At 38.7% G+C, this 24,435-nt stretch overlaps 1 protein-coding gene across 2 annotated transcripts in view; it reads left to right on the top strand.

Moving 5' to 3' along the window:
* Positions 1–679: 679 nt before the first annotated feature.
* Positions 680–24,435, top strand: part of ANKRD33B (ankyrin repeat domain 33B) — a 105,942-nt gene continuing 82,186 nt past the window's right edge. Inside the window, exons 1-2 of one of the 2 annotated variants that reach the window (XM_016431419.2) lie at positions 680–975; positions 1,290–2,533. In XM_016431419.2, coding sequence (XP_016286905.1) covers positions 2,108–2,533 — 426 coding nt within the window. In that variant the 5' untranslated portion in view covers positions 680–975; positions 1,290–2,107. Of the gene's footprint in view, positions 2,534–24,435 lie in introns of both variants that reach the window. The other variant, XM_001372137.4, reaches the window with a different exon arrangement.

The following is a 24,435-nucleotide window of genomic DNA, read 5'->3' as shown; positions in this document are numbered from 1 at the left end:
AAACCTATCTGCAAGGCACCACTTCAACTATCTCACAGCAGAATGTAAATTCTTTGGAGTCAGGAATTTACTTTGCTTTTTTATTTGTATCCCCCACATTTAGCATAGTGTTGGCACCTATTAAGAGATTAATAAATTATTTGATCATTCAATCTTTCATTTATGCATAGATTTGGAGCAATGTACTTAATCTCTCCAGGTCTTCCTTCCTTTGTCTATAAAATAAGGGGTCTGCAACTTGAACTCTGAAGTTCCTTCCAACTCTTACATTTATGAGCTTTCCCTTCTCCCCCTCTTCCCCGCAATTAGGGTGCAGTGTCTTCAGTCTGTCCTCACCCAGATTTTTGCCGTAGAAAACTCCACAACGATGACAACAAAAATCAGATTTCCCCACCACTCTTCTTTCCAGTTTATCTTCTTTTCTGTCCCACAAATCTAACGCATTCTGAGATTTTCTTCCCTTTCCCCTAGACTCTATTCTGAAGGGTTGTATTCTCTTCCCCCTCCCATTCCTTCATGCTCCCTTTTCCAATTAGGTTGCTACTCCCTTCTCATCGTCGAAGACAAGGGGAGGAGGGGCATTTCTTGGCACCGCTGCTATCACTTGGCACCAGCCTAGAGAGCACACATCGGTTGGCTATCTCCTTCCTTCCCCTTTCCCCAGACTCTTTAAGAAACGCTCTGTATTTGACTTTGTTCTTCTGATTATTGCTTCCTATCTTGTGGGGTTGCTCGAGCTGTTACACACAAGGCAGCCCCCAGAGGTTAATAATTTAGGGGGTTACCATCTTTAAAGAGAGCTTTTTTACCCAAGGGCAGGCGGACTCAATTACCCTCTAGTAAAGTAACAGGGATTTAGAATGGACTATTTAAGACTGATCCACAGTATTTTCTGCTCCCTATTCCCAATCCCCCTCCTTTTTTCTTCATGTACTTTTAATGATTACATGATCTTAAAGAGGAAGAAGACAGAAGGTGAGTGAGTTCATTCTGGAAGATACGGGCTGTTGTCATGACTCCGGGATCCCTGGGGTGGAGAGAAAATGGACTCAGTATCTGATTAGGCGAAAGAAAGTACCTACGGAGACTTTTTTTTTCTTTTTTAAACGGTCCCAGGGAGAATTGTATTGAATCCGAGGCAGGACTCGAGGGAATCAGACCTTTCTGACACAGGAAACCCAAGTCGCTTTTTGCTTAACTTTAGATGTGGGAGGGAGTATGCCTCCTTTGAACTTGGAATCACGGAGAAGAATGCAGTTAGTTACTTCTGTTTTCTCTCTCACCTCTAGTAATTCGTCTGAGGATTCCCAAAGTGTGAAAGCTGGAGCTGGTGCCTAGGGCGCATCCTCCCAGACCCCGCGTTCACAACCCGCTCCCGCGCCCAGAAGAGGGAGGGGCTGGAAGTAACCCTGGGGCCTGGGGAGCCCCACCTGTTTCTTTTTCTACTTCGGACAGGGGCTCCCTCCTCGGCCACACCTTCCCTTTGTCGGAGAAATTAATCCCTGGGGATTTCAAGGGGGAGGGGTAAAAGCAGCCGGCCTCTGGCCAATCGGCCAGCCAGCCAGCTAACCCGTCTGCTGCCCTCTACATCGAACGCGCAACTTGGTGAGTGCCCTGCGTGAATCCCCGTGGCCTGCGCTCCACGCTGGGCTGCCCCGGCGCCCGCCCCCTGCCTCCTCCTGGGGCACCTGGAAAACCCCAGCCGCTCCGCCCGAGCCCTCTTGGGGCTCGGCATTTGCAGCTTCATACTTTTCTTTGCGGAGTGAAAAAGATAAGTCTCCGGTTTCCGGCAAGGCGGAGGCTAGAGGGAGAGTCTGCTCTATTTTAAAATGTACTTGTCGAGGGGTGGGGGAGAGCGGTGAGTGAAAGTAGGAGAAAACGCTTCCCGGGTAGACTCCCGCCTTGGTCCTGAGCCTCGGGACTTTGCAGCTTGGGGCACCCGACTCGCGTGGAGTTCCCTGGGCCAAGAAAGGTGGGAGAGCACACGGGGACGCACCACAGCGCTACTGGTCCCGGAGAGGGGCTGCTTCGCACGCCCCCGCCTGCCTCGCTGGCTCCCTCGCGCCTAGCCCACGCGGCCCGGAGCTGAGTGGGGCGGGGCGCCGGCATGGGGCTGCTGTCGGGGGACTGTCAGGAAGGAGGAGGCAGCGGCGGCCGCGGCCATGGGGAGCAACCGGCCAGCCCGGGCTGCGTAGCGGAGGAGGAATCCTTCCCGGCCCTGAGAGTCGGGGAGGAGAAGGAGGAGGACGGGGCGGAAGAAGACTATGAAGAGTATGTGGACTTTTCGCTCCTGCCCGACGCTCGCAGCATTGCCTCGGACGACTCCTTTTACCCGCCCGACGGGGAGGATGACTGGCTGGAGCGGGGCGAGTCTTGGTGCTCGGAGACGGAGGACGACTTGGGCGCAGGGGAGGACCTGGAGGTGGTGTCCCTTTTCCAGGCGGCCAGCACCAACAATGTGGGGTTGCTGAGAGAGCTCATCCTCCGGGGACCTAGCGCTGAAGAGGTGCTGGAGACCGACCGCAACCGCCGGGTAAGAGAGAGGGAACGGGGTACCTCAGGCGTGCGCTTGTCTTTGTGTTAGTGTTAGACTGTGTGTGTGTGTGTGTGTGACAGTTCTCACTTCCCAGGGCCGAGTACTTCTCCCCGGGCTTGCTCTCCACACTCCTCTTTTCTCCATTCACCCCGCGACTCACCGAGCTTCCCTGCTGGTCCACCCGCTGCACTAGCCAATCACCGCGGCTCCACATCCCCTGTAAACACATCCCGTCCGACGCCCTCTAGTCTTTGGCCCGCCCGCCCCGGGCTTTTCACTTTGCACCCAGCCGACCGCGACTGCTCCTCCCGGACCCGTCAAACACATTGTCTTGTCTGCTCATCCTTTTCTCGAGAGCTGCAGATTTAGTCCATTTTTAGCACGGTTTGCCCTAGCACATCCCAACCCAGTTTACAAGTTTCTTCCTCACTGTTTCTACCAAGTTCGAAAGCCTTGGTCCCTCATGCACTCAGACTCACCTGAGACCTACTTATTTCACACCCAGCAGATAAAGTGACATACCTATTTTCTCATATTGAGAGAACCTCCCAGTGCCCCATCCTAAAATTAAATGTTTCATCACCAGTGCCGTAGGAAGCATGACTGCATATTTCCAATCTAACCCTCCCCCTGCCAACCTAGAAGAGTGGAAATTAGCGTCGTACTGGTGTTAGACCATAAACACCTAAAGTCCTGGGCAAAATTCACTTAAACTTCCTGTTTAGAGGCAGAGGAATGGAAATCAGCCAGCAACATTTATGTGCTTAATATGTGCCAGGTGTTGAGCTAAACACTGGGGATACAAAGGAAGGGAAAAAACCAAATCTTCCTTTCCAAGAGGTTACATTCTAATGGGGACATAGCATGCAAATCAAGTTACATACACGATGTGTAACTAGGTGGAAGTTAACTTTAGGGAGGAAAGAGCCCCGGACTTGGACCGAGGTGAGTCTTACCTCTAATAATAATGTGTAAGCCTCATAATCTCAGAGAGCTTCAGTTTCTTCATCTGTAAAATAGGAATAACAACAATCAACAGACATGACCGATGTAAGAGGCTTCGCTAACTTTAAAGTGTTCTGCAAATGGCAGCACCATTAGTTTATTCTGCAACCGAAATAATATTTCTCAGCTAAGCTTACCCAAATCAACACTTTCACATTTGCTTCTATATATGCAGAGTGTTTTCTCCTCAGAAATTTTCACGACCCCCCCCCCTTTCCAAGTCTTTCATATAAACTGAAAAGTCCTCCAGGCTGGGCTAAAAATTCCCCCTTTCAGCTCTCTGAGCTTTATAATTAAGGTACTTTACCGGTTTTCCTTAAACCATTTGCTTGAATTGGTTTCTTAACCATCTGGCTTTCCAGTAAAGGCAAGAGGAGTATTCTTTTCCAATCATTCAATCAATCTGATTATTTACTGAGGGACTGTGATACCTGTGATAGGCACCATAAAGGATAGTAGGGAACTAAAAATTGTTTCTTGCCCTAAAGTAAGGATTTATTTGGCAGAAAAATAAATGCTAACTTCAAATCATTCTTGAAGAATAAAAGACAATATATAATTAAGTGTTGAATTATGTTGCATGGACTAAGAATGGGTAGGGGGTTCAAAGAAGGAAGAGATCAAAGCAGCTTGATGTTCCAGGATGGCTTCCTGGACTTCAAATGAGATGAGTTGGGACTTGCTGGATAATAGGATCACATTAGAATTCCTAGAAATTACTTTAACTCTCAGAATTTATCACTATTTTTACTTGGTAGACTATTTTACAATCACTGTCAGAAGTAATTGTTATGGAGGCAGATAAGTGGATGGAGAGCCAGGCCTGGAGACAGAAAGTTCTGGATTCAAATGTGGCCTCAGATATGTCCTAGCTGTGTGACCCTGGGCAAATCACTTAACCCCCCTATTGCCTGGCCTTTTCTGCCCTTCTGCCTTGGAACAAATTTTTAGTATTGATATTAAGATGGAGGATAAAGGCTTAAAAGTAATCCTTACATTATTGAGAGTCTGGTAGGATTGACTCTTGTTTCAGTCATCAGTTATAGAAAGGAGACCTCTCCAGTGAATATCTCATTACTTTTATGCAATTTTGATATTTAAGACACTGATATTTGAACCTTAGTTTTTCTACACTTTTGGCACCCTATATCAGGTGGTAGTGTCTTATTTGTATAACCCGAGCTTGTGAAATTTTCCTGAAATTTATTAAAAATAGTGACTCTCCATCACAAGTGTATACTTTATTACAAAGATTTTTTTATTCTTTCCACACTTAAAAACATAGAATTATAAGATTTTTACAGTTGGAAATGACCTCTGTGGTCTTAGGCTCCAAGCCACATCTGAAAGGGACATTCAGGTGATCATCTAGCTTTTTACTTGAAGATCTCTCCAAAGAGATTGGACTGGGAGTTAGGAAGATCTGGGTTCAAATTCTTCCTCTGATAGTTATCTAGTTACCTGATCCTAGGCAAGTCTTCCCTTCTCTGGGCTTCGGTTTCCTCATCTCTTAAGAGATTGGAGTAAATGGCCAGTGAGGTCCCTTACATCTTTAAACTTACTATCAAATGAATTTCTACATCCCAGTACATTTTATTTCACTTCTGGCTCACTCAGATTGTTAGTATTTCTTGTAATAAGCTTAAATTTTTCTCTTTGCTACTTCCTTCCACAACAGAAGCACTGCTAACTTCTGAAACTACAAATATAAATAAGATAGTTCTGGCTCACAAGGAGCTTACATTCTAACGGAGGAAAAAACATCACTCAGAAGAATGGTGGGGAAGCTGCTCTTGGGTATGGGGATGGTGGGTAGTGCTAATATCTCCAGTGGAATAGATATAGCCCATTCAGGAACAATGAGTTGACTAGCTTATTCTTGGTTCTAGAACTAGCCAGTGGTGAGTGAGGAATAACGCCTGCTGGCTATGCAGGCTATGATGCTCCTGAAATTATTTTCCAAGGGAGGTAATCATCAGGCAGGGTATTTGCCTTTTAAATTCTCCACTGCAGCTATCTTATTGCCTCAAGGCCTTATCTAGCTATATCTCCCCAGTTTCTTTAGCTGATACTCACATGGAAGGCCTTGAAAGACCTTTCACCTTCTTGGTTGCTCTTTTTGCTCGTGATAGCTTTTCAGCATCCTTCTTAATGTGGTGCTCAAAAGTGAATAAGATGTTCCAGATATAAACCAATCAGGATAGTTACTTGGAGGAGAAAAAGGACTCATTGGAGAAGGAAGTGGCAAACCACTCCAGTAACCTTGTCAATAAAACCCAAGGTTAACTAAGGTCCATAGGGTCACAAAGGGTTGGACATGTCTGAACAACAAGGACAATTTGCCACTTTATTCTTGTAAGCTGTGCCTCTTAGTGTAACCCAAAGTCACATTAACTTTTTTGGCTGTCACAGTACAATGCTGATTCATTTTGAATTCAATCAAACCCACAAGATCTTTTTCAGACAAACTGCTGCCTAATTATATGCCCACCCCCTATCATATGTGTGTGAAGTTGATTTTTTTGAACCCAAGTTGAAGACATTTATTATCACCTTTGAGTTTCATCTCAGTAGATTCAGCCCAATTCTGTACCTTGTCAACAACTTTTTAGGAGACTGCTATCCTGTATGGTGTGTTAACTTCTCTTACCAATTTTTTTAGCTATAAATTAATTATATTGCACAGGGCTAAGCACGGATTCCTGGGATATTCCACTGAGATGTGCTTACTTGAGACTGAACTGTTAGTGACTCCTCTTTGAGTCCAGTCATTCAAACAGTTCCACATCCATTTAATTAAAATGATCATCTAGTAGATATCTTCATCTTTTCCCCAATAATAGTAAAAGACCCTTTGTAAACTATATCAATAGCATTTTCTTGATATATTAGTAAAAAAAAACAAGAAATAAGGCCAAGTTAGCATAAATAAGTATTTTTATAAAGCACCTGTTACATGCCAATTGTTATATTAGGTGTTGGGGATATAGTGATAAAAATGGATGCCCTTACCTTCAAGGACCTGGTATTCTATATCTATACAAATATGCATTTGCAAAATGAATATAATTTTTTGGGGAAGGCACAAGCAGTTATGGGGTGTCAGGATATGGGAAGTGGCAGTTAAGTTTAGTTAGAAGAAATCTAAGTATTCTAAGGAGTGAAGGTGTTTGTGTGTTGCAGAGGGGATGGACTCTTGTATGTGAGGTATAGCCAAAGACTAGCATGACTGGACCATAGACTTTGAAAAGCCCAGAATAGTAGATTGGAACTAGGTTGTGAAGTAAATGCCATATAGAGGGGTTTATCTTCCAGGTAAAAGAGAGCCACTTAAATTTAATGAACAGAGGAGTGCTGTGGTCAGCTGTTATTTATTTAGGAATATTATTTTCTAAGCTCTGTGTAGGGTAAATTTTAAAAGGGAGAATAATTAAGGCAGGAAGACCAGTTGGGCGGTTTTTGCAATAGCCCAGGTGAGAAGATTAGACCTGAACTAGGATGATAACTTATTTATTTATTTTTGGGGTATACACATTTATTTTATTTTTAAAATTTTTTATTTAATTAGTCAATTTAGAACATTATTCCTTGGTTACAAGAATCATATTCTTTCCCTCCTGTACCCCCACCCCCTCCCACAACCAAGGTGTAATTCCACTGGGTTTTACATGTGCCTTTGGTCAAAAACTTTTTTCATGTTGATGTTTACACTAGGATGATTATCTGGAGTCTCCATCCCCAATCATATCCCCCTCAATCCATGTGTTCAAGCAGTTGTTTTTGTTCAGTGTTTCTGCTCCCACAGTTTTTCCTCTGAATGTGGATAGGGTTCTTTCTCATAAACTAGGCTGGTAACTTATGGAGTTGAGAGAATGGAAGGAAAGCAAGAAGTCATGAGGTAAAGTCAATGACCAGGCTACTGAATGGTTAGGAGAAAAAAATGAGGAATCAAGAATGACTTTGCAGTTGTGAAACTTGGTGATGTCCTGGGCAGAAACAGGAATTTGGAAAAAGGTTGTTTTGGGGGTATGTGATTAAATTATATTTCAGATATGCAGAACTTGAGGTGTTTAAGTGTTACTTTATTAGAGTTTCACAGAGAGCTCACAAAAGGTTATAAGCAATATATATTTCTTTATTCCATTAGATGGAAAGCTAGATGTGACAGGGCTTTGCCTAGAACCAGCCCTTGAGTTTATCTAGAGTTTAACATAGGAAATGTCCAGTTGGCAGTTTCTGATTCAAGATTGCAGCTCTGAAGAGTCCACACCTGGATAGATAGATAGCACTGAGAGTAATCTGCTTAGAGATGGTAATTATGCCCCACTGTCAAATCAACTAGCATGTGTTAACCTCTTACTACATGCCAGGCATTATGTAAAGCTTCAAGGATATTACTAGAAGCAAAAAGAAAGACAGCTTTTGCCCTCAAGGAACTTACATTCTCAAGAGGAGAGACAATATTTAAAAAGGAGCTGGAGGAAGGAGAAGGATGCAAGGAGCTCTCTGATAGGAGAGGTTCTAAACTCACCAATGGGAGAAGGAAACTATGGTGGTGGAGATGATGAGGTCTCAATGTTTAGGAAGGGAAGGCGACCCAGGAAAGACTCTTGGATTATATTTATAGTTAGGGGTTAGGGCATGGGGAATAATTCATCAATGGAGACTGGAGTGTGGTCAGACAGGTAGAAAAACAACCAAAAAGGCTGGGTTAGACTCTTTTGGAAGAGATGATAGTGAGGAGGAATGGTCAGCAGTGTCAAATGCCATCTAACCCTGGAATTTCCCTCAGTGCCTGAGGCAATACCCCTCCCTTGGATCAGTTCCTTCCTTCCATAGATGAGTTCCTTTTGGGGCTTACATTTTAGAGACAGATCCAGGGCAACCCTGCCTCATCCCCCTCCTGGCTGTCCTCTTGATGTTAAGGACATGGATACTGTCCACCCCACTCTTTCCCCTTTTTTGTTCCATTTGTTGTCTTCTCCCATCAGAACAAGGACTGTCTTTTTGCTGATATCTGTATCCTTAACACTTAGCACATATAAGTTCTTGTCACTTCTAAATTGCAGAGAGATGGAGAAAGGTTGAGGATTTGGAAAAGGCTATTGGACTTGGCAGTTGGTAATTTTGGAGCCAACAGGTTCAGTTAAATGAAGTTTGAGGCCAGATTGCAAGTTGTTTAGAAATGAGTGCTGAGAGGGGGTAGAAGATAATAGCTTTAGAAGATGATGTTACAGTTAAGTGAGGGTTTTTAAGCCCAGGGGAGAACCTGAGGTTTTTAGGAAAATGAGAAGAAGGCAGTAGATTAAAAATGAAAGCTAGAGGGAGGGGGCATGATTGTGGGTGCAGTTTTCTAGAGGAGTTAGATGGGATAGGATCAAAGATATAAATAGAGGGATTGGTAAGGATAATGGCCATCTCTCCATCTGAGAGTGGGTTAAAAGAATGGGAAATGAGGTCAAAGGGTTTTGACAATATAGATCTTGGTGAATAACTTATTTTCTATATAAAGTATGAGACAAGGTCCCCATCTGAGAGGGTTGTGTGTGTGATCAGATCTTTATTATGGGTTTACATTGCTAGGGGCTGGAGTTAAAACAGTGACTGAAACAATCCTTTTTTTTTTAACATGATGAAACTATGCTATTTCTTTGTAATCAGCACTTCCCTTTCTAGATGTTTAAAAAATGAATATCTTTTTCCTAGGAAATGAATTCAAGTTCATTGGCCTATTTTTTAAAAAAACCTTTCCACTCTGTCTTAGTATAGATACGGAGACTCACTTCTAAGGCAGAAGAGTGGTAAGAGCTAGGCAATGGGGGTTAAATGACTTACTCAAGGTCACACCGCTAGGAAAGTGTCTGAGGCCAAGTTTGAACCCAGGATCTCCTCCTGTCTCTAGACCTGGCTTTCAATACAACTAGCTACCCTCTGGCCTATAATGTTCACACTCTGTCCCACCACTATCACCACCTTGTTTTTGTTGTTGTTGTTGAAAGTTTGCCTTTCCCTAGGCCTGTGGTATCTTATTCTCCATGGTTTTTCAGTTATTATGGAAAGAGACTCAGGAATATTATTCACCAGTTTCTTCTGCATTCTGGGATATAGTTCATTTGGGCTAAGTGATTTGAATTCACTAGGTGCCTTTTTTTGCTATTTGCTTTCTTGGGTATTGTGTCTCCCCCTCCCCCCCCCCCTTTTGTCATTTCCATTGTAAAGATCATTCTTGGAAGAGAAAATAGCAGCAAGATGATGATGGGCAATTCCTCCTCTTTATCGTCATTTTTTGTTTCATCTACCACAAGTAACAATTCTTGGCCAATTTTAATGTTATTTCCCCCCCCCATATTGTCATCTTCCTCCCCCCTACTTTTTGATTGCTTTTAGCTTTCTTTGACAGCCTCAGCTTATTCTTAGCATTCACATTCCTTATTTTCATATGACTGTGCCATTTTAACAAGACTATTCCTCCTTTGTTATTTGCTCTTGCTTCTACTTTCTGTACATCATCTATAAAAAAATAAATCTAAGTTAGTTGGTGCATTCCCTGTTCATTTTCATGGATATTCTTGTGTCGCTCCCCCCCCCCCTCCTTTTTCTGACAAAGCCTTTCTCTCTTCACTCTTTCTCACTGGAATTGTTTTCCTCTGTCTTTAGAATCTGTAGGAATTTCCCATCTATTTCTCTTCCATTGTACTATTCTCAAAATTTGGGATACAGGTCACATTGTTCTCAGTATTCCTCTCTATAAACACTAGGAGAGAATGGTCACCTCTCAAGGCTCTCATAAATTTTACTCAAGCAACCAGTTCCTTGGTAAGTCTTCTCAGAGTAGACTTTCTTAGTGTTGTATCCTAAATACTTTTGAAGAATGAAATCCTAGTTGAAAAGGTGTTAGCAGTTCTGCTTTTGACAGAGAGCATGCCAGCTGGCACTTGGAAAATTGAAGACACCAGGCACAGCATACTCTGCCATGACCCTGGGCCAAGGTTGTGATCTACTTCCTTAATTTCTTATCAGTTTCTTCTTGTCTAGGTAGTTGGTAGAATATTCTGATAACAAAATTGCTGCTGTTTAACCCTTCATTGATTTCTTCACCTAATTATAACTTTTTATCCTTAAAATTTAAGGACAATGGACTTCCCATCCAACTTAGAGTTGAAACCTCCCATATGTGTTATTTTTATCATTAGAATGCAAACTCCTCAAAGCAGGGACCATCTTTACTTTCACATTTGTATCTTCCTCACCTTATAAATAACAAGCTTTTAATAAATTCCTTTTGATTCATTCATTCTTAATATACAGTGGTACCCCTTCCTCCAACTCAACCCCTTTTCTCTATTTTGTTTCTTTTGACTAAGGTACACTTTTCCAGGATCCCATGTTTATCATTTTACCAAGTCTTTGACCCTTGAGGTCAAATTTGCTTCCTGTCATTAGTTCTTCAGTCTATTAACAAACATTTTTGAGGTACCTACTGAGTGTCGAGCACTGTGCTATGGATGGGAATACAAAAGTGGTCCCTGCCTTCAAGGAACTTTCTATGATAGTAGGTTTTTTTAACTTATAAAGGTGTCCATGGAGTCTTTAGGGAATAGCCAGATTTCAGGTAGCCTCTGGACTTGAATGGAGAAAAAATGATCATATTTATTTTCCCTTGCCTCTAACTGAAACGTAAGCATTTCTTTCAATAAGAATGGAGACAGCAAACCATTATTCTGACAAAGGACTTCACCTGTGGACTATCAAAGAGGTCCTGACCTAAAAAAGATATGAAACTCCTCACTAGGAGAAAGAAACTTTGGTTAGTTGTAGATAGGTATTTGACATGATTTGTTTTGATTCTGATACCTTTATTGAGTTTTGTATCCTATGCACTTATGGTTTTTCAGTTGTTACTCTTATTTCATTATTGCTATTTATTATATCGTATCTTGATTGCTAGGTATATAAGCAGTTTCTCCTTCCATTCTTTTTTATTACAATTCCTTTTGATCACAATTGTAAGACATCAAATAAATATTTTTAAAAGTTTTTTTGGTTAAGAATTTGAGATTATTACAAAGAACAGGGGGAAAAAGGATTGTTCTCTATGAAATGATGAATTTTCTTCCAAACTTCCCTCCCAAAAGTAAAAGCTAAATTTAATACAGTATCAATCCTATCTAGCTTTTCTGTGTCACCTTATGAACTTAATTTTAATTTTCTTCTGAGGATTTTTAAAATGTTTCATTGGTAGTTCATGTAGTAAGTGGCAGAGCTGGGATTCAAACTGTAAACCTTAAAATTTCTTAGACTTATAAATGTTGGAAATTTCACCATTGGGAAATTTCATACTTGAAAAATTTCCTATTGATAGTGGGAACTCTATTGGAATGTGAACCCCATTGGCATGGGAGGTTCCTCCTCCTCCCTTCTTAAGATTACTTTAGGACAGAAACCTTTTGCTGAACAATGGAAAGGGCTTTGACCTATGCTTAAGCATAGAACAGGAAGTTCTTTGAGTCATGATTGATTTTAGAATTGATACAATAGAGATACTTGGAATGACAGAACCAAGTCTTGGAAAATACAATTTCCACCCCACTCAGTCCTAACAGGATTTAGGAAGGGCTGCAGCAAAGGATCAAGATTTAATTATTTGAGAATATGACCTTCAACAGACATGTGCAAAGCCACAGACCTCTGGGCGGTCCTGGGTTAAGCTAGAGCCACCATTGGCACAGGGAAGACATGGACAGTGATTGGTAGATGTGAGAACTGAGGGGAGGGAACTTGGATGGTTTCCTTAAAGATAGAGGGGTCTGAGGAATGAGGTTGGTTGGTTGGAGAGGTTTTGGCTCTGAGAGGTGGTGCTTTGAGAGTTGGCTCTGAAGGAAGCTGGAGGTGGAGGCCCCTGAGACTGTTTCTCCATTTTGGTCACGTGAGTGATAGGGACTGATCTCTTTTCTTTGCCTCAGCTATCTAAGGGCTTGGGCCTTTTGGCCCAGCCTAAACAGAAGGGGTATTTAAGCCCTATTCCCTTCTCTCCCCTTTCTCTCTCCCTCTCTCTATCTCTATCTCTAATTCCTTTCTTCCTCCTGTTTGTAATTAAACTCTAAAAAAGGTTGACTGCTGACTTGAGTTTTCATTTAGGAATTACATAGCTGAATTCCTTGGCGACCTTAAATTAATATATATCAGTCTTTTAAAGTGATTTCCTTGTCACAAAACTCAAATCTTCTGACTACAAATTCAGTGCTCTCTCTACCAGTGAGCTTCTCTTGATCATTATATCGCATTTCAAATACAAAGTATAATGGAAGTAAAGGTATGTGGGTAGGAGTTAGCATTTGTTTTAGTTAAAATGTCTACAGAATTATTTTTTTCTCTTGATCAGACTATCCCTGAAATAACTATACTGTGTTCATTTCTAAGCATTATATTTTAGGAAGGATATTGATAAGAGGGGGGAAGCTTTCAGAGAGGTAGCCAGGGTATGGTGCTAAAGTTCTTTGAGATCTTTAAGTGTATTGGTTGATAAAATTAAGGGTGTTTATTTTGGAGAAGAGGATAAGTTAGCATTCTGCCATCATTTGAGAGAAGTGGTCCTTGTAGATGCTGGTCCTAGAAGGCATAGTTTAGGAATAAGGAGTAGAAAAGACAATATTAAAGGAAAAACCTCTTGGAGCTTATCCTCAGATTGAAAAGAAGATTGCCCATGTGGGATGATAGTTTTTCCTTTTGTGAAGATCTTCAAGCAACAATTTGAGCATCACTTGTGTACTTTTTAGAGTAGATTCATGTTCAGATATAGATTACACCAGATGGCTTCTGAGGGCCTTTCCAACTCTTAGATTCTTTTTTCTTTTTGATATTTTGTGATTAATTTTTTACTTATCCTCTTTTTGGTAGTAAGACATAAAATTGAAAATCATTCACTGATAGGTGGCTACTCTGATCAGATATTTTAAGCCTAATGTTCTCTTTGGTAGTCATTAATTCAACATTATTCCAGTTGGTGATTGTTTTTTACTTGGATAAAATCTGGATGACCATCACCAAATTTCCTTAAAAATTGTTTTGACTCCAGAAGAGACCTTAAATAATAACTCACATTTTAAGGACAGCAAAGTATTTTCTTTATAACATCTCAAGGAGACAGGTAGTACAATAAGGATTTATTTTACAGATGAGGAAACCAAGGCTTTGACTTGACTAAGTGATTTGCTCATGATCCCACAATGAGTAAGTGTCCTAGATGGGATTGGAATCTGACTTCAGGTATAGTGCTCTTAGACCTGCAGCACCTTGCCAGTCCTAGAACTGGGGATATTACCTTCTACAGATGATAGAAGTAACTTCAGAACAGGAAGTAAATGGTCTCCCAGTGTTAGGCTGTTATTTACTCGAACAGCTGTTGTTTGATAATATAATCCCAGAACATACTAGGAAGTTCAAAAGAAGTATTAAATGATAACATGATAGGAGAAAACGTAAAATGTTTTGGGACCCAGAGGTAGTAAAACCTATAATAAAAGTGAAAAATTCCTAAGAAACTTTCCTTGTTCCTATTGCAGTAACCAGTTTTCTCTGGAAAAATAATTTAATGATGCCTAGGGGAGAAAGTTTTCTTGGAGATACAGTTCTTAAAATGTGCATTGGTTTGAAAAACTCCATTAATTTCATTATGTATTTGAATCTTAGTTGGTCTTCCTTAAGCTGTTTAATGTTTGACTTGGGAAGGGTAAATAAATGTCTGGCTTGTTTTGTTTAAAGACTGTCTTCTTTCCAATACTCTTGTGAGTGGTAGACTATTGAGAATGTTACAGCATATACTTTTCCTTTTAAAATATTTATGACTATAAACAGAGCTGCATAATTTAGCATGTAAAATACAAATATTCTTTTTACACTTTTCCAGTTAATTCTGAAGGGTTTTCAATATGTTCCGATATGTTTTTGAATTACAGGTTTTTTTCCTTCCTCCTTTGACCTGGTGACATTGAAACATGTTGTCATCCTCTCTGTCCTATTTTGCATCTTTCTTTGTTCTAATGCTATTACCTGGAGTGCCTCTCCAGTCAAGTCAATAGAGTAATCACTCCTGGGAAAGCACTGAAATCTGAAGGTGTGTAATTGCTATTTTTATTGGTGTGGAACAGTGATGTGAAAGTCAAGCTTAGAGTTTAAACTGTTAGATCTGATTATATATTAAATTCATTAGCATATTGCATTACCATTAACATTTTTAATCTTACTGATTGATGTAAGTTTAAATTCTAGTTTCTCAAGCAAATTTTTGTAAGTTTTAATTTTATCCTATTTTCTAAGAAAAATTCGGTCTATAAGCATTTATTAAGTACCTTCTGTGTACTTAGGCACTGGGCTAAGCAGTGGGGACACAGATACAAAGAAGTGAAACAATTCCTACTCATAAGAGGTTTATATTCAGTTTATATTCTAGCAAGGACATATGTGAAGTTTACAAAGAATAAATACTAAGAATAAAACAATTAAGGAGAAATATAAAGTAGCTAAATGCCAGGGGAGTTTGAATAGGTTGGCCATCCTAGTTGAGGGGATTGGGTGAAGGAATGGAGAACAGCTGGGGCAAAGGCATGGACATGGGAAAGAAGTATATGAAGAAGACAGAGAAAAGGCCAATTTGGCTATATCAGAGAGTGCAGGACAGAGAATAACATACAATGAGGCTGTAAAGATAGATTGCAGGAAGCTTTGAAAGCCTCCAAAAGCTGAACAGGAGAGTTTTTATTTGATCCATGCACCCTGGGTGTATGAAGAGAATGACCCCTTGTTTTCTTGGGCACTGTTCCATCATAAAGATTAATTTAGTACCTGAGCTTAGAATTTTAAAACAATGTGTTCCATTAGAAAATTTTTTATTCTATACAGAAAAGTTCATATAATTAGTAATACTTTCCTAACACAATATCAGCTGCTATTTTGTTTCTAGGCTCATGCCTTCATTTTTTTGCTTTTTGTTAATTGGCCATCGTTATAGAATAGATGCTATGCAAAAGCTGTCTAAATATGGCCAAAATTCCTTTTTACCTTCTTTTCTCCTCATGCTTATGTTTGAGTTGCTTTTGTAAGCTAGTATTATCAGATTATAATATTAGATTGTAAAATCTCAGAGATGGTGTCAAATGAGTGGAAAGGGTTTTGTTTGTGTAAGGAGTATGCTTTAGTTTTTTCTGGTTGTGCTGCCAAATTCCTATGAGTGGAAAAGAGGATGAGATGGGAAAATGGGCCCTACACCAAGATGAGAACTTCGGCCAGAAAAATAAAAACAGAAGCTGCATAAAACAGGCCTTAGTAAGAATGTAGACAATCACTTGGAAGGTCGAGAAACACTTGTGGTTTCTAATCTGGTTTACAGCACCTTTTTAGAGCAGTTGATGTTGGGATAACCTGAGTTCAAATCCAGCTTCAGACATGGACTAGCTGTGGGACTGAGAGTCATTAAACATTTCAGCTTCATTTTCCTCATCTATAAAACGAGATGGGTTTGAATGTCCGAGGTAGCTTTCAAATTCTGATCCTCTGATTGTGGTGCTGAAATTTCCTTTGGAAATATTAAATGCTCTAGTTTTAAGTTTTGATAGGCTTTTAGATAATGTAGGGTCCTTCCCCCAGGAAAAGTTGAGAATGATGAGATGTTTAGTTAGTGGAAGCTTTCCTAAAAAAGATAACGTGGGTGTGGAGGGAAGTATATAATTGTGCTATCAGAATAAAAGTGATCTGGGAGCTCTCTGTTGGGGGTTTGGTAAACAATGTTGATTTTCCAGAGTTTGTTCATTCTAACCTTGCAATCTATTTTAACTTTAAAAGCTTTTAAAATACAAGGACGAATTTTCCTTTTGAAATATTTTGATTATCCTTTTTGAATAGCTTAAAAAAGAAAAAATATGAATGCTAATACAGTATTCTACATTTCAGCCTCAGGTCTCCCAGAAGCAATTTTATTTAATTATTAAGCTATATTCAGGCTATTTTTAGCTTGTAAAGAGAGACAGATGTCCAGATTGGCATAGTCATTCATATTTCCCAAGATGATTCTCTGTCCTAAAATGTTTCCAGGTAACATTTATTAAGGATCTTGAACTTTCTTTGAAGAAGAAAAATATCACAACATGTAAAAATGCAGTTTGTATTAAACTTCCAGAATTACTGAGAAACCTAGTTGTAGAGAAACAAAGTTATTCTATCCTTTTCTATCTATAGCTTAACTTTTCCTCTATGGAGAATGATGAGTTCTAGAGCAAATCCTTTTTTGGTGAATGAAGTATTTACTTTTTATTTTTTTAATCCATTTCCCTAATTAAAAAAAAAAATCTTTTTGCCACATAATCTTGGAAAGGGATTCCAAGGAAAATATTGTTTTAACTATTTTTAATTTTGCTGAAAAGGAGTTTTAAAATTCTACTTCTATAGCAAGATTTTAGTAAAAAGGAGATTCCTTGCTTCCTGGCAGGTTTCCTAGTAGTCTTCATATAAGTGCATAGGAAAATAAAACTGAAACCACCAGCAAGTAGCATTTAAAATCAGAAAGACTTCAGAGGCCATCCAGTACAAGGTTCTTAACCAGGTGTCCATGGGCTGGCTTTTTATTTGAATATTTTGTAACTTCATTTCAATATAATAGACTTTGTAATTCATTGTATTTTTTGTATTTGAAACTCATTTTTAGAAAGGAGCTTCACCAGATGACCAGTGGGATCCATGACACCTAAAAGTTTAAGAAACTCATATCTAATACAACTGCTTCATTTTCTAGATGAAGATAGTGAATCTCGGATTAAATTAATAATTCACCCTAGTTACATGAACTGAGATTTAAGCCTGCAGATAAACTCCAAGAGCTGCCTGCAAGAGCAACTGCAGAGTTGCATGTTTAAGTCCATGATTTATAATGGTGATTTAAACTATTCCAACATGACTTTGTTATTAGGAGGAGTAATATGAAATTCCTAAGTAAATTTTTGGGAAATTTTTCATTTTTATTAAAAAAATTTGCTATGTGGTATTTACCAGGTTTCTTCAGTCTTCGCTCTCTCTGTGACTTCTTCACACCTAGAAAACACCAGAGATAAGTAGGGTCAGTTTTAGAATCTAAAGTTCCCAGATACAGGTATATTGTGTTAAATTTTATAAAATGTTTTTCTCAAATTCTGGCTAGAAGGATTATTAGTCCTGTGACTGATTTAGCATCCCTTCACCTCTAGAAGGCTATTTGTTTAAGATGATAATATTTGTATTACCCACTGTGGAAAGAACACTCATTGATGTATCTAAGGACTTGGGTTTAAATCTCAACTATAACTTAATATTTGTGGCACCTTGGACAACTAAGATACTTAACTTCTCTGGGACTCATTATTGTTATGGTAGATTCACTTTAGGTCTTTTATCTTACAATGCACTTTCATTGTATTTGATATTATATATAGGGTGACAGAATCTTGAGAATTGGAAGACACTTCATAACTAGCTGCCTGGTTTTAGCATTTTATTAAGTTTTTAAAAGTATTCTAATATAAACTGTACCTGAGGAGGTATTCAAAACTCCTGAGTGGGGTTGGAGCCAGAAAAATGTAATTGGGAAATGTTTAACAACATAAATTAAAATATAAAACAACATAAACAGAGAAAGAAAACTAAAGACCAATATCTTTAGTGAATATCAGTGCAAAAATTTAAAACAAAATACTAGCAAGAAGATTATAGCAACATATCACAAGGATCAAACAATATGACCAGGTAGGTTTTATGCCAGGAATGCAAGAATAGTTCAATATTAGGGAAATTATTAACATAATTGACCATATCAATAACAAAACCAATAGAAACCATGATTATTTTAGTAGATGCAGAAGAAGCTTTTGACAAGATATAACACCTGTTCCTATTAAAAACACAGGAAAACATTGGAATAAATGGAACATTCCTCAAAATGGTAAATAGCATTTATGTAAAACCATCAAGAAACATTATCTGTAATAAGATCAAAAGTGTAACAAGGAGGCCCATTATTATCACCATTATTCAATGTTGTACTAGAAATGCTAGATGAAAATCCTAGAGAATGAACCAAAAAACTAATTGAAACATTTTAGTCAAGTGGTAGGATATAAAATAAACCCACAAAAATCATCAGCATGTCTTTATACAACCAGTAAAGCCCAACAGCAAGAGAAAGAAATTTCATTTAAAATAATTATAGATAATATAAAATACCTGGGAATCTACCTGCCAAGTCAAACCTAGGAACTATATAATCACAACTGCAAAACACTTTTCACACAAAAAAGTCAGATTTAAACAATTGGAAAAACATTAACTGCTCATGGGTAGGTCAAGCCAATGGCAGTAATTTACTTGTTCAGTGCCACACTAATCAAAGTACCCAAAAATTATCTCATAGAGCTAGAAAAAACAATAGCATTTCTTCTAGAAGAACAAAAAATCATAGAATATTAAGAGAATTGATAAAAAAAAATATGAAGAAAGGTAACTTAACAGTACTGGATTTCAAGCTATATTCCAAAGCAGCAACCATCAAAACATTCTGGTACTGGCTAAGAAATAGAATGGAGGACCAATGGAATAGATTGGGTACTCATCCTACAATGATGAATGACCATAGTAACCTAGTGTTTGACAAACCCAAAGAATTAAGCTTTTGGAAGAAGAACTTACTATTTGACAGAAACTGCTGTGAAAGCTAGAAAACAGTATGGTTAGAAATTAGATATAGACCAATGCCTCACTCCACAAACCAAGATAGTCAAAATGGAGACATGATTTGGAAATAGAGATACCATAAAGATATTACAGCACATTAGTTTACCTGTCAGATCTATGGATAAGGGAAGAATTTAGGTCAAAACCAGACATAGAGAACATTTTCAGATGTAACTTAACTCTGGCCATGTTAAATTTAAGTTTCTGCACAAACAAAAGCAATGCAAGCAAGATTAAATGGTAAACAACAAACTGAGAAAAAAATCTCTATAGCAAATCTGACAAAGGCATCTTTTCTCAAATATGTAGAGAACTGAATAAAATTTATAAGACTACAAAGCACAGTTGACAAATGGTCAGGATATGAACTGGGCAATTCTTAGATAAATTAAAACTCTGTAGTCATATAAAAATGCTACAAATAATTGTTAATTAGAGAAATGCAAATCAAAACAGCTCTGAGGTACCACCTCACACCTAGCAGATTGGCCAATATGACAGTAAAGGAAAATAAATGTTGGAGGGGTTGTGGCAAAATTGGGACACTAATGCATTGCTGGTAGAGTTGTGAACTGATCCAACCATTCTGAAGGGCAATTTGGAACTATGCCTAAAGGGCTTTCAAAGACTACCTGACCTTTAATCCAGCCATACCACTGTTGTGTTTGTACCCTAAAGAGATAATAAAGAAAAATAATCATACAAAAATATTTATAGCTACGCTTTTTATAGTGGCAAAAATTTGGAAAATGATAGTATGTCCATTGATTGGGGACTGGCTGAACAAATTGTGGTATCTGATGGGGATGGAATACTATTGCGCTGTAAGGAATGATGAACTGGAGGAACTCCATGTGAATTGAAAAGACCTCTAGGAATTAATGCAGAGCAAAATGAGCAGAACCAGGAGAACATTGTATACAAAGACAGAAACATTGTGGCACAATCGAATGTAATACACTTTATTACTAGCAGCAATGCATTGATTCAGGACAATCCAGAGGATCTTATGAGAAAGAATGTTATCCACATCCAGAGAAAGAACTGTGGGAGTAGAAGTGCAGAAGAAAAACATATGATTGATTACATGATTCAATAGGTAAATGGAGAGTTTGGCTTTAAATGATCACTCTATTGCAAATATTAACAGCATGGAAATAGATTTTGAACAACGGATACATGTATAACCCAGTGGAATTGCTTGTCAGCTCCAGGAGGGGGAGGGAAAGAATATGAATCATGTAACCATGGGAAAATATTCTTAACTAATTAATTTAAAAAAGAAATTGTGTACATCTAAACTGAAAAAAATTATTATAAAAAACAAAATAACATAGATAATATTACTTTGTGAACTTCTACTTTGAAGCTCAGAAGTTTCAATTTGAATTTGACTTGACTGCTTTGAGACTCACAAGCTTTAATCTAAACTCCACTTGAAGAACTTTTCCCAGAAACAGCATAATCCACCTTTGACTTGCTCCTTGGTCCAGCTTTTCCTTAACCACAAACCTGATTTGCTTCTTTTTGAATTCTACCCTTTTATTTATTGTCTCTAGTTTTGCCCTTGGGCCAAGCAGAACCAACTTAAACCTTCTTCTGGATGATCTTTAGTTTTCCTCCTTCCTTCCTTCCTTCCTTCCTTCCTTCCTTCCTTCCTTCCTTCCTTCCTTCCTTCCTTCCTTCCTTCCTTCCTTCCTTCCTTCCTTCCTTCCTTCCTTCCTTCCTTCCTTCCTTCCTTCCTTCCTTCCTTCCTTCCTTCCTTCCTCCCTCCCTCCCTCCCTCCCTCCCTCCCTCCCTCCCTTCCTTCCTTCCTAATCCTTACCTTTGGACTTAGACTCAATAATACTGTGTATTGGTTTCAAGTCTAAAGAGTGGTAAGGGCTAGGGAATAGGGGTTAAGTGACTTACTTGGGGTCACATAACTTGGAAGTGTCTGAAGACATTTTTGAACCCAGAACCTCTCATCTCTAGCTGCTTTCTAGTCTTTAAATTCTTGAATGATAGTAGAACATGCCTGTGAGTTTTATTTTTCCAAATAAAGTATCTTAATATGTAACTAATTTTATTTTTACATGTATTAACATATTCTTGAATATGTTAAAATGTCCTTGTTTTGAATCAAGGATCTTATTTTCTGTTGATATTTTGCTATAACCTTATTAAACGGTAGTTTCATAATTATGTTAAGGAATTGTATACTGGAAAACCAATTTCTCTCTCTCTACTTTCTTTGAAACTCATAATCTTACCCAGAATTACTACAATGCAGCTTCTTTCCTAGTGATAGACTGTACCACAAAATGTGCTACTATAGACCTTTGTGTCTGTCTTTGACTTCATTTATGTAAACCAAGCCATAAATTGCAGGGTTGGAGGGTATGAACAGTTTAGTCATTTTTCTTGCAGAAGTCCATATTGTTATCCAGAATGTTTGAACTGATTCATCGCTATACAACTAGACAGTCAGTGTTAGAAAAGAAAGGATTTTTTTGTTTTTTTTTCTTTGATTCAGTTATGAATGTGTCTTCTGTCCATTTGAGCATATATCTCAGTAATTCTTACCTTGTATCTGTTTTCTGGCATTTTTATCTTGTCTTTTTAGGAGACAAAAGAATCAAGTAATTGATCTGAGTGCTTTAAAACAAGATGGTTCATGACAGGAACCTGAGACCCTGTGATTGCTGGTAGTGGGAACCTGTAGTTTTCATTGGCATTGATCCTGTGACTTTATTTTTTTTTGACATTAGAAACTTTGAATATTTCCAGGAACTGAACTGACAGCATTAATCATGTAACCAGATAAACCATAACAGTGAAAGGTTTTAAATATTGGGATTTTTGCATCTTGTTTAGTTGTCCTGGGGAAGTATTCTTCTAGTTATTATTATAGCAGAGTATATAATTCTCTGAAAAAGAAAACATGAATTCTTATTGTGAGGATGGAGCAAAGAGGTTTGAAATTCTACAGATGATTGGCAGGAGTAGAGTGGCAGTTTGAGGAGCAAGGGCTTGTGGGACAAGAATGGTTGGCTGAGATGATTCTGAAGAGCCTCTAGGTCTTCTACCTTGAGATGGGGAGCTGAAAGGTCCGGTTTCTGGGTGGCTGAAGAATTTCTGAAACCACCAATAAAGACCCTGCTTCTTGCCTCAAACAAACTAGTAGCTGTTTTCTCTCCTAATACTCAACCACTGTTTCCTCCACCTGCTGAAAAGATGTCAGACCCCTGAAGGAGGGCTGGCTGACTAGGACTCTCAAACCATAGCCCAGCCCTCCTGAATCCTCCTTACCTCCCAAAACTGTTTCTTGTATAATTCTTTAGGATACATTAGTATTAGACTATAGAAGGGGCTGTTAGCTGGGAAAGGGGCAGAGACGTTCGAGGGCATAGCTACTGGCCCATAGAATTAAGGACTGCATAGGAAGTTGGCAGGGCTACCTCCACCCTCTCTCAACCCATTTACCTGATCCTGTTAATAAATCCCTTGATAGAAGTCAGATTCCTGTGTTGACTTGAAACCAGAAGAGGAAGAGAGCTTCAAGGAACTGGGGACAGGTCTCAAAACTTGAGGCCAGTTCCACAAATCCCTCTTGGGAAAAGGATATAGCAACCTTCCTCTAGGGGTGTTGACTGGGGAGTGTGTCATCTCAACTCCTCAGCCATTAGAACAAGAGACCTCAAGTATTAACTGGTTGCTAGAGGGAGAGAGAAGAGCAGCTATTTCCTCTCTCATAGGATTTACCTCAACCCCTATTCCTGATCAGTTAATCCTCCCAACACCTCACTGGTGTAACACCTCAACCTATTATTATCACAAGAAGACTCCCCCTTTATTTCTACATTGTTTTGATTCTGACTTGTTTCTTTGGGCAAGTCATGTCACCTCTTCTAGCCTCAGTTTTCTTATCAGTATAATGAGGAGATTGGCCAAAGAACCTAAGGTCTTTTCTAGTGATCCTTTTCTTGGTTTGAGTGGTTTAGCAGATAAATAATATTATTTTTTTACAAGATCAATCCTGTATTTAGCCTGCCTCCATAATGGTATTTTCCCCCACTTTATTGTATTTTTATTTATTTTGTTAAATATTTGCCAATTACTTTCATCTGTTTTGTTGGTAACTTGGGTGTTTGACACCCTTGCTCTATGTGAATTTTACCTCCAGAAAAACCAAGAGAAAGCCATGGTATGTAATTACTTTTTGGCACTTGTCCCTTGTACCTCACTATTTTGGCTTGTCTTTTTTCATTTTCCCATCTAGAAGCTGGTAAGTGAACTTTTTTTCTCTTAAAAATATTTTATTTTTTCCAGTTATATGTAAAAACACATTTTCCCCTCTCCTCCCCCTACTTAAGAAGCAAGTAATATGATATGTTATACATGTACATTCATGCAAAATGTTTCCATATTAGTCATGTGAAAGAAAACACAACCCCCCACCAAAAATAAAGTAAAAAATAGTATGCTTCAATCTTCATTCAGCTCCATCAATTCTTTCTCTGAATCTGGGTGACATTTTTCATCATCTTTCAGAATTGTCTTTACTCTTTTTTATTGCTGAGAATAACTGAGTCATTCCCAGCTGATCACCATAACAATATTGCTGTTGCTATGTACAATGTGTTCTCTTGGTTCTGCTCACTTCACTTTACAATACTTTATAAATTTTTACAGATTTTTCTGAAATTATCCTGGTTGTCATTTCTTATAGCACAACAGTATTCCATCACATAATGGTATTTTGAGGTATACTAAGAGACCCCTTGACTCCTGTAAGATTTAAATCATTATCAATAACTCCAAGTATTAATTTTATAAAATTTATTAATAATCACTCAAAGTAGAAGGAATAAAAAAGAAATAGGAGTATACAAACTAATTATCTAACAAAAGTGAGACCTTGTGAGTAAATTCTCCTGCCTGGCTCAAAGCCAGCTTCTACAGCCATGATCAGGGGAAAAGAGAGAGGTGGATTCAACCAGAACTTTATCCTACCTATGCAAACAGTGTTGGCACTCAGTTCAAGGATGCAAATGGGGTGCTGGGTAGGAGAGTCCTAGGGAATAAAATTCTAATTACTCCAAAATATAGCTTCTTTCAACCCACAATGACCTCTGAACTTTCTCCCTTTAAATTAATCCCTT

Source organism: Monodelphis domestica, chromosome 3 (genome assembly GCF_027887165.1).
Source record: "Monodelphis domestica isolate mMonDom1 chromosome 3, mMonDom1.pri, whole genome shotgun sequence".
Taxonomy (NCBI): Eukaryota; Metazoa; Chordata; class Mammalia; order Didelphimorphia; family Didelphidae; genus Monodelphis; species Monodelphis domestica.
The sequence above is the reverse complement of the archived record's forward strand: the minus strand, read 5'-3'. Positions and strand labels throughout refer to the sequence as shown.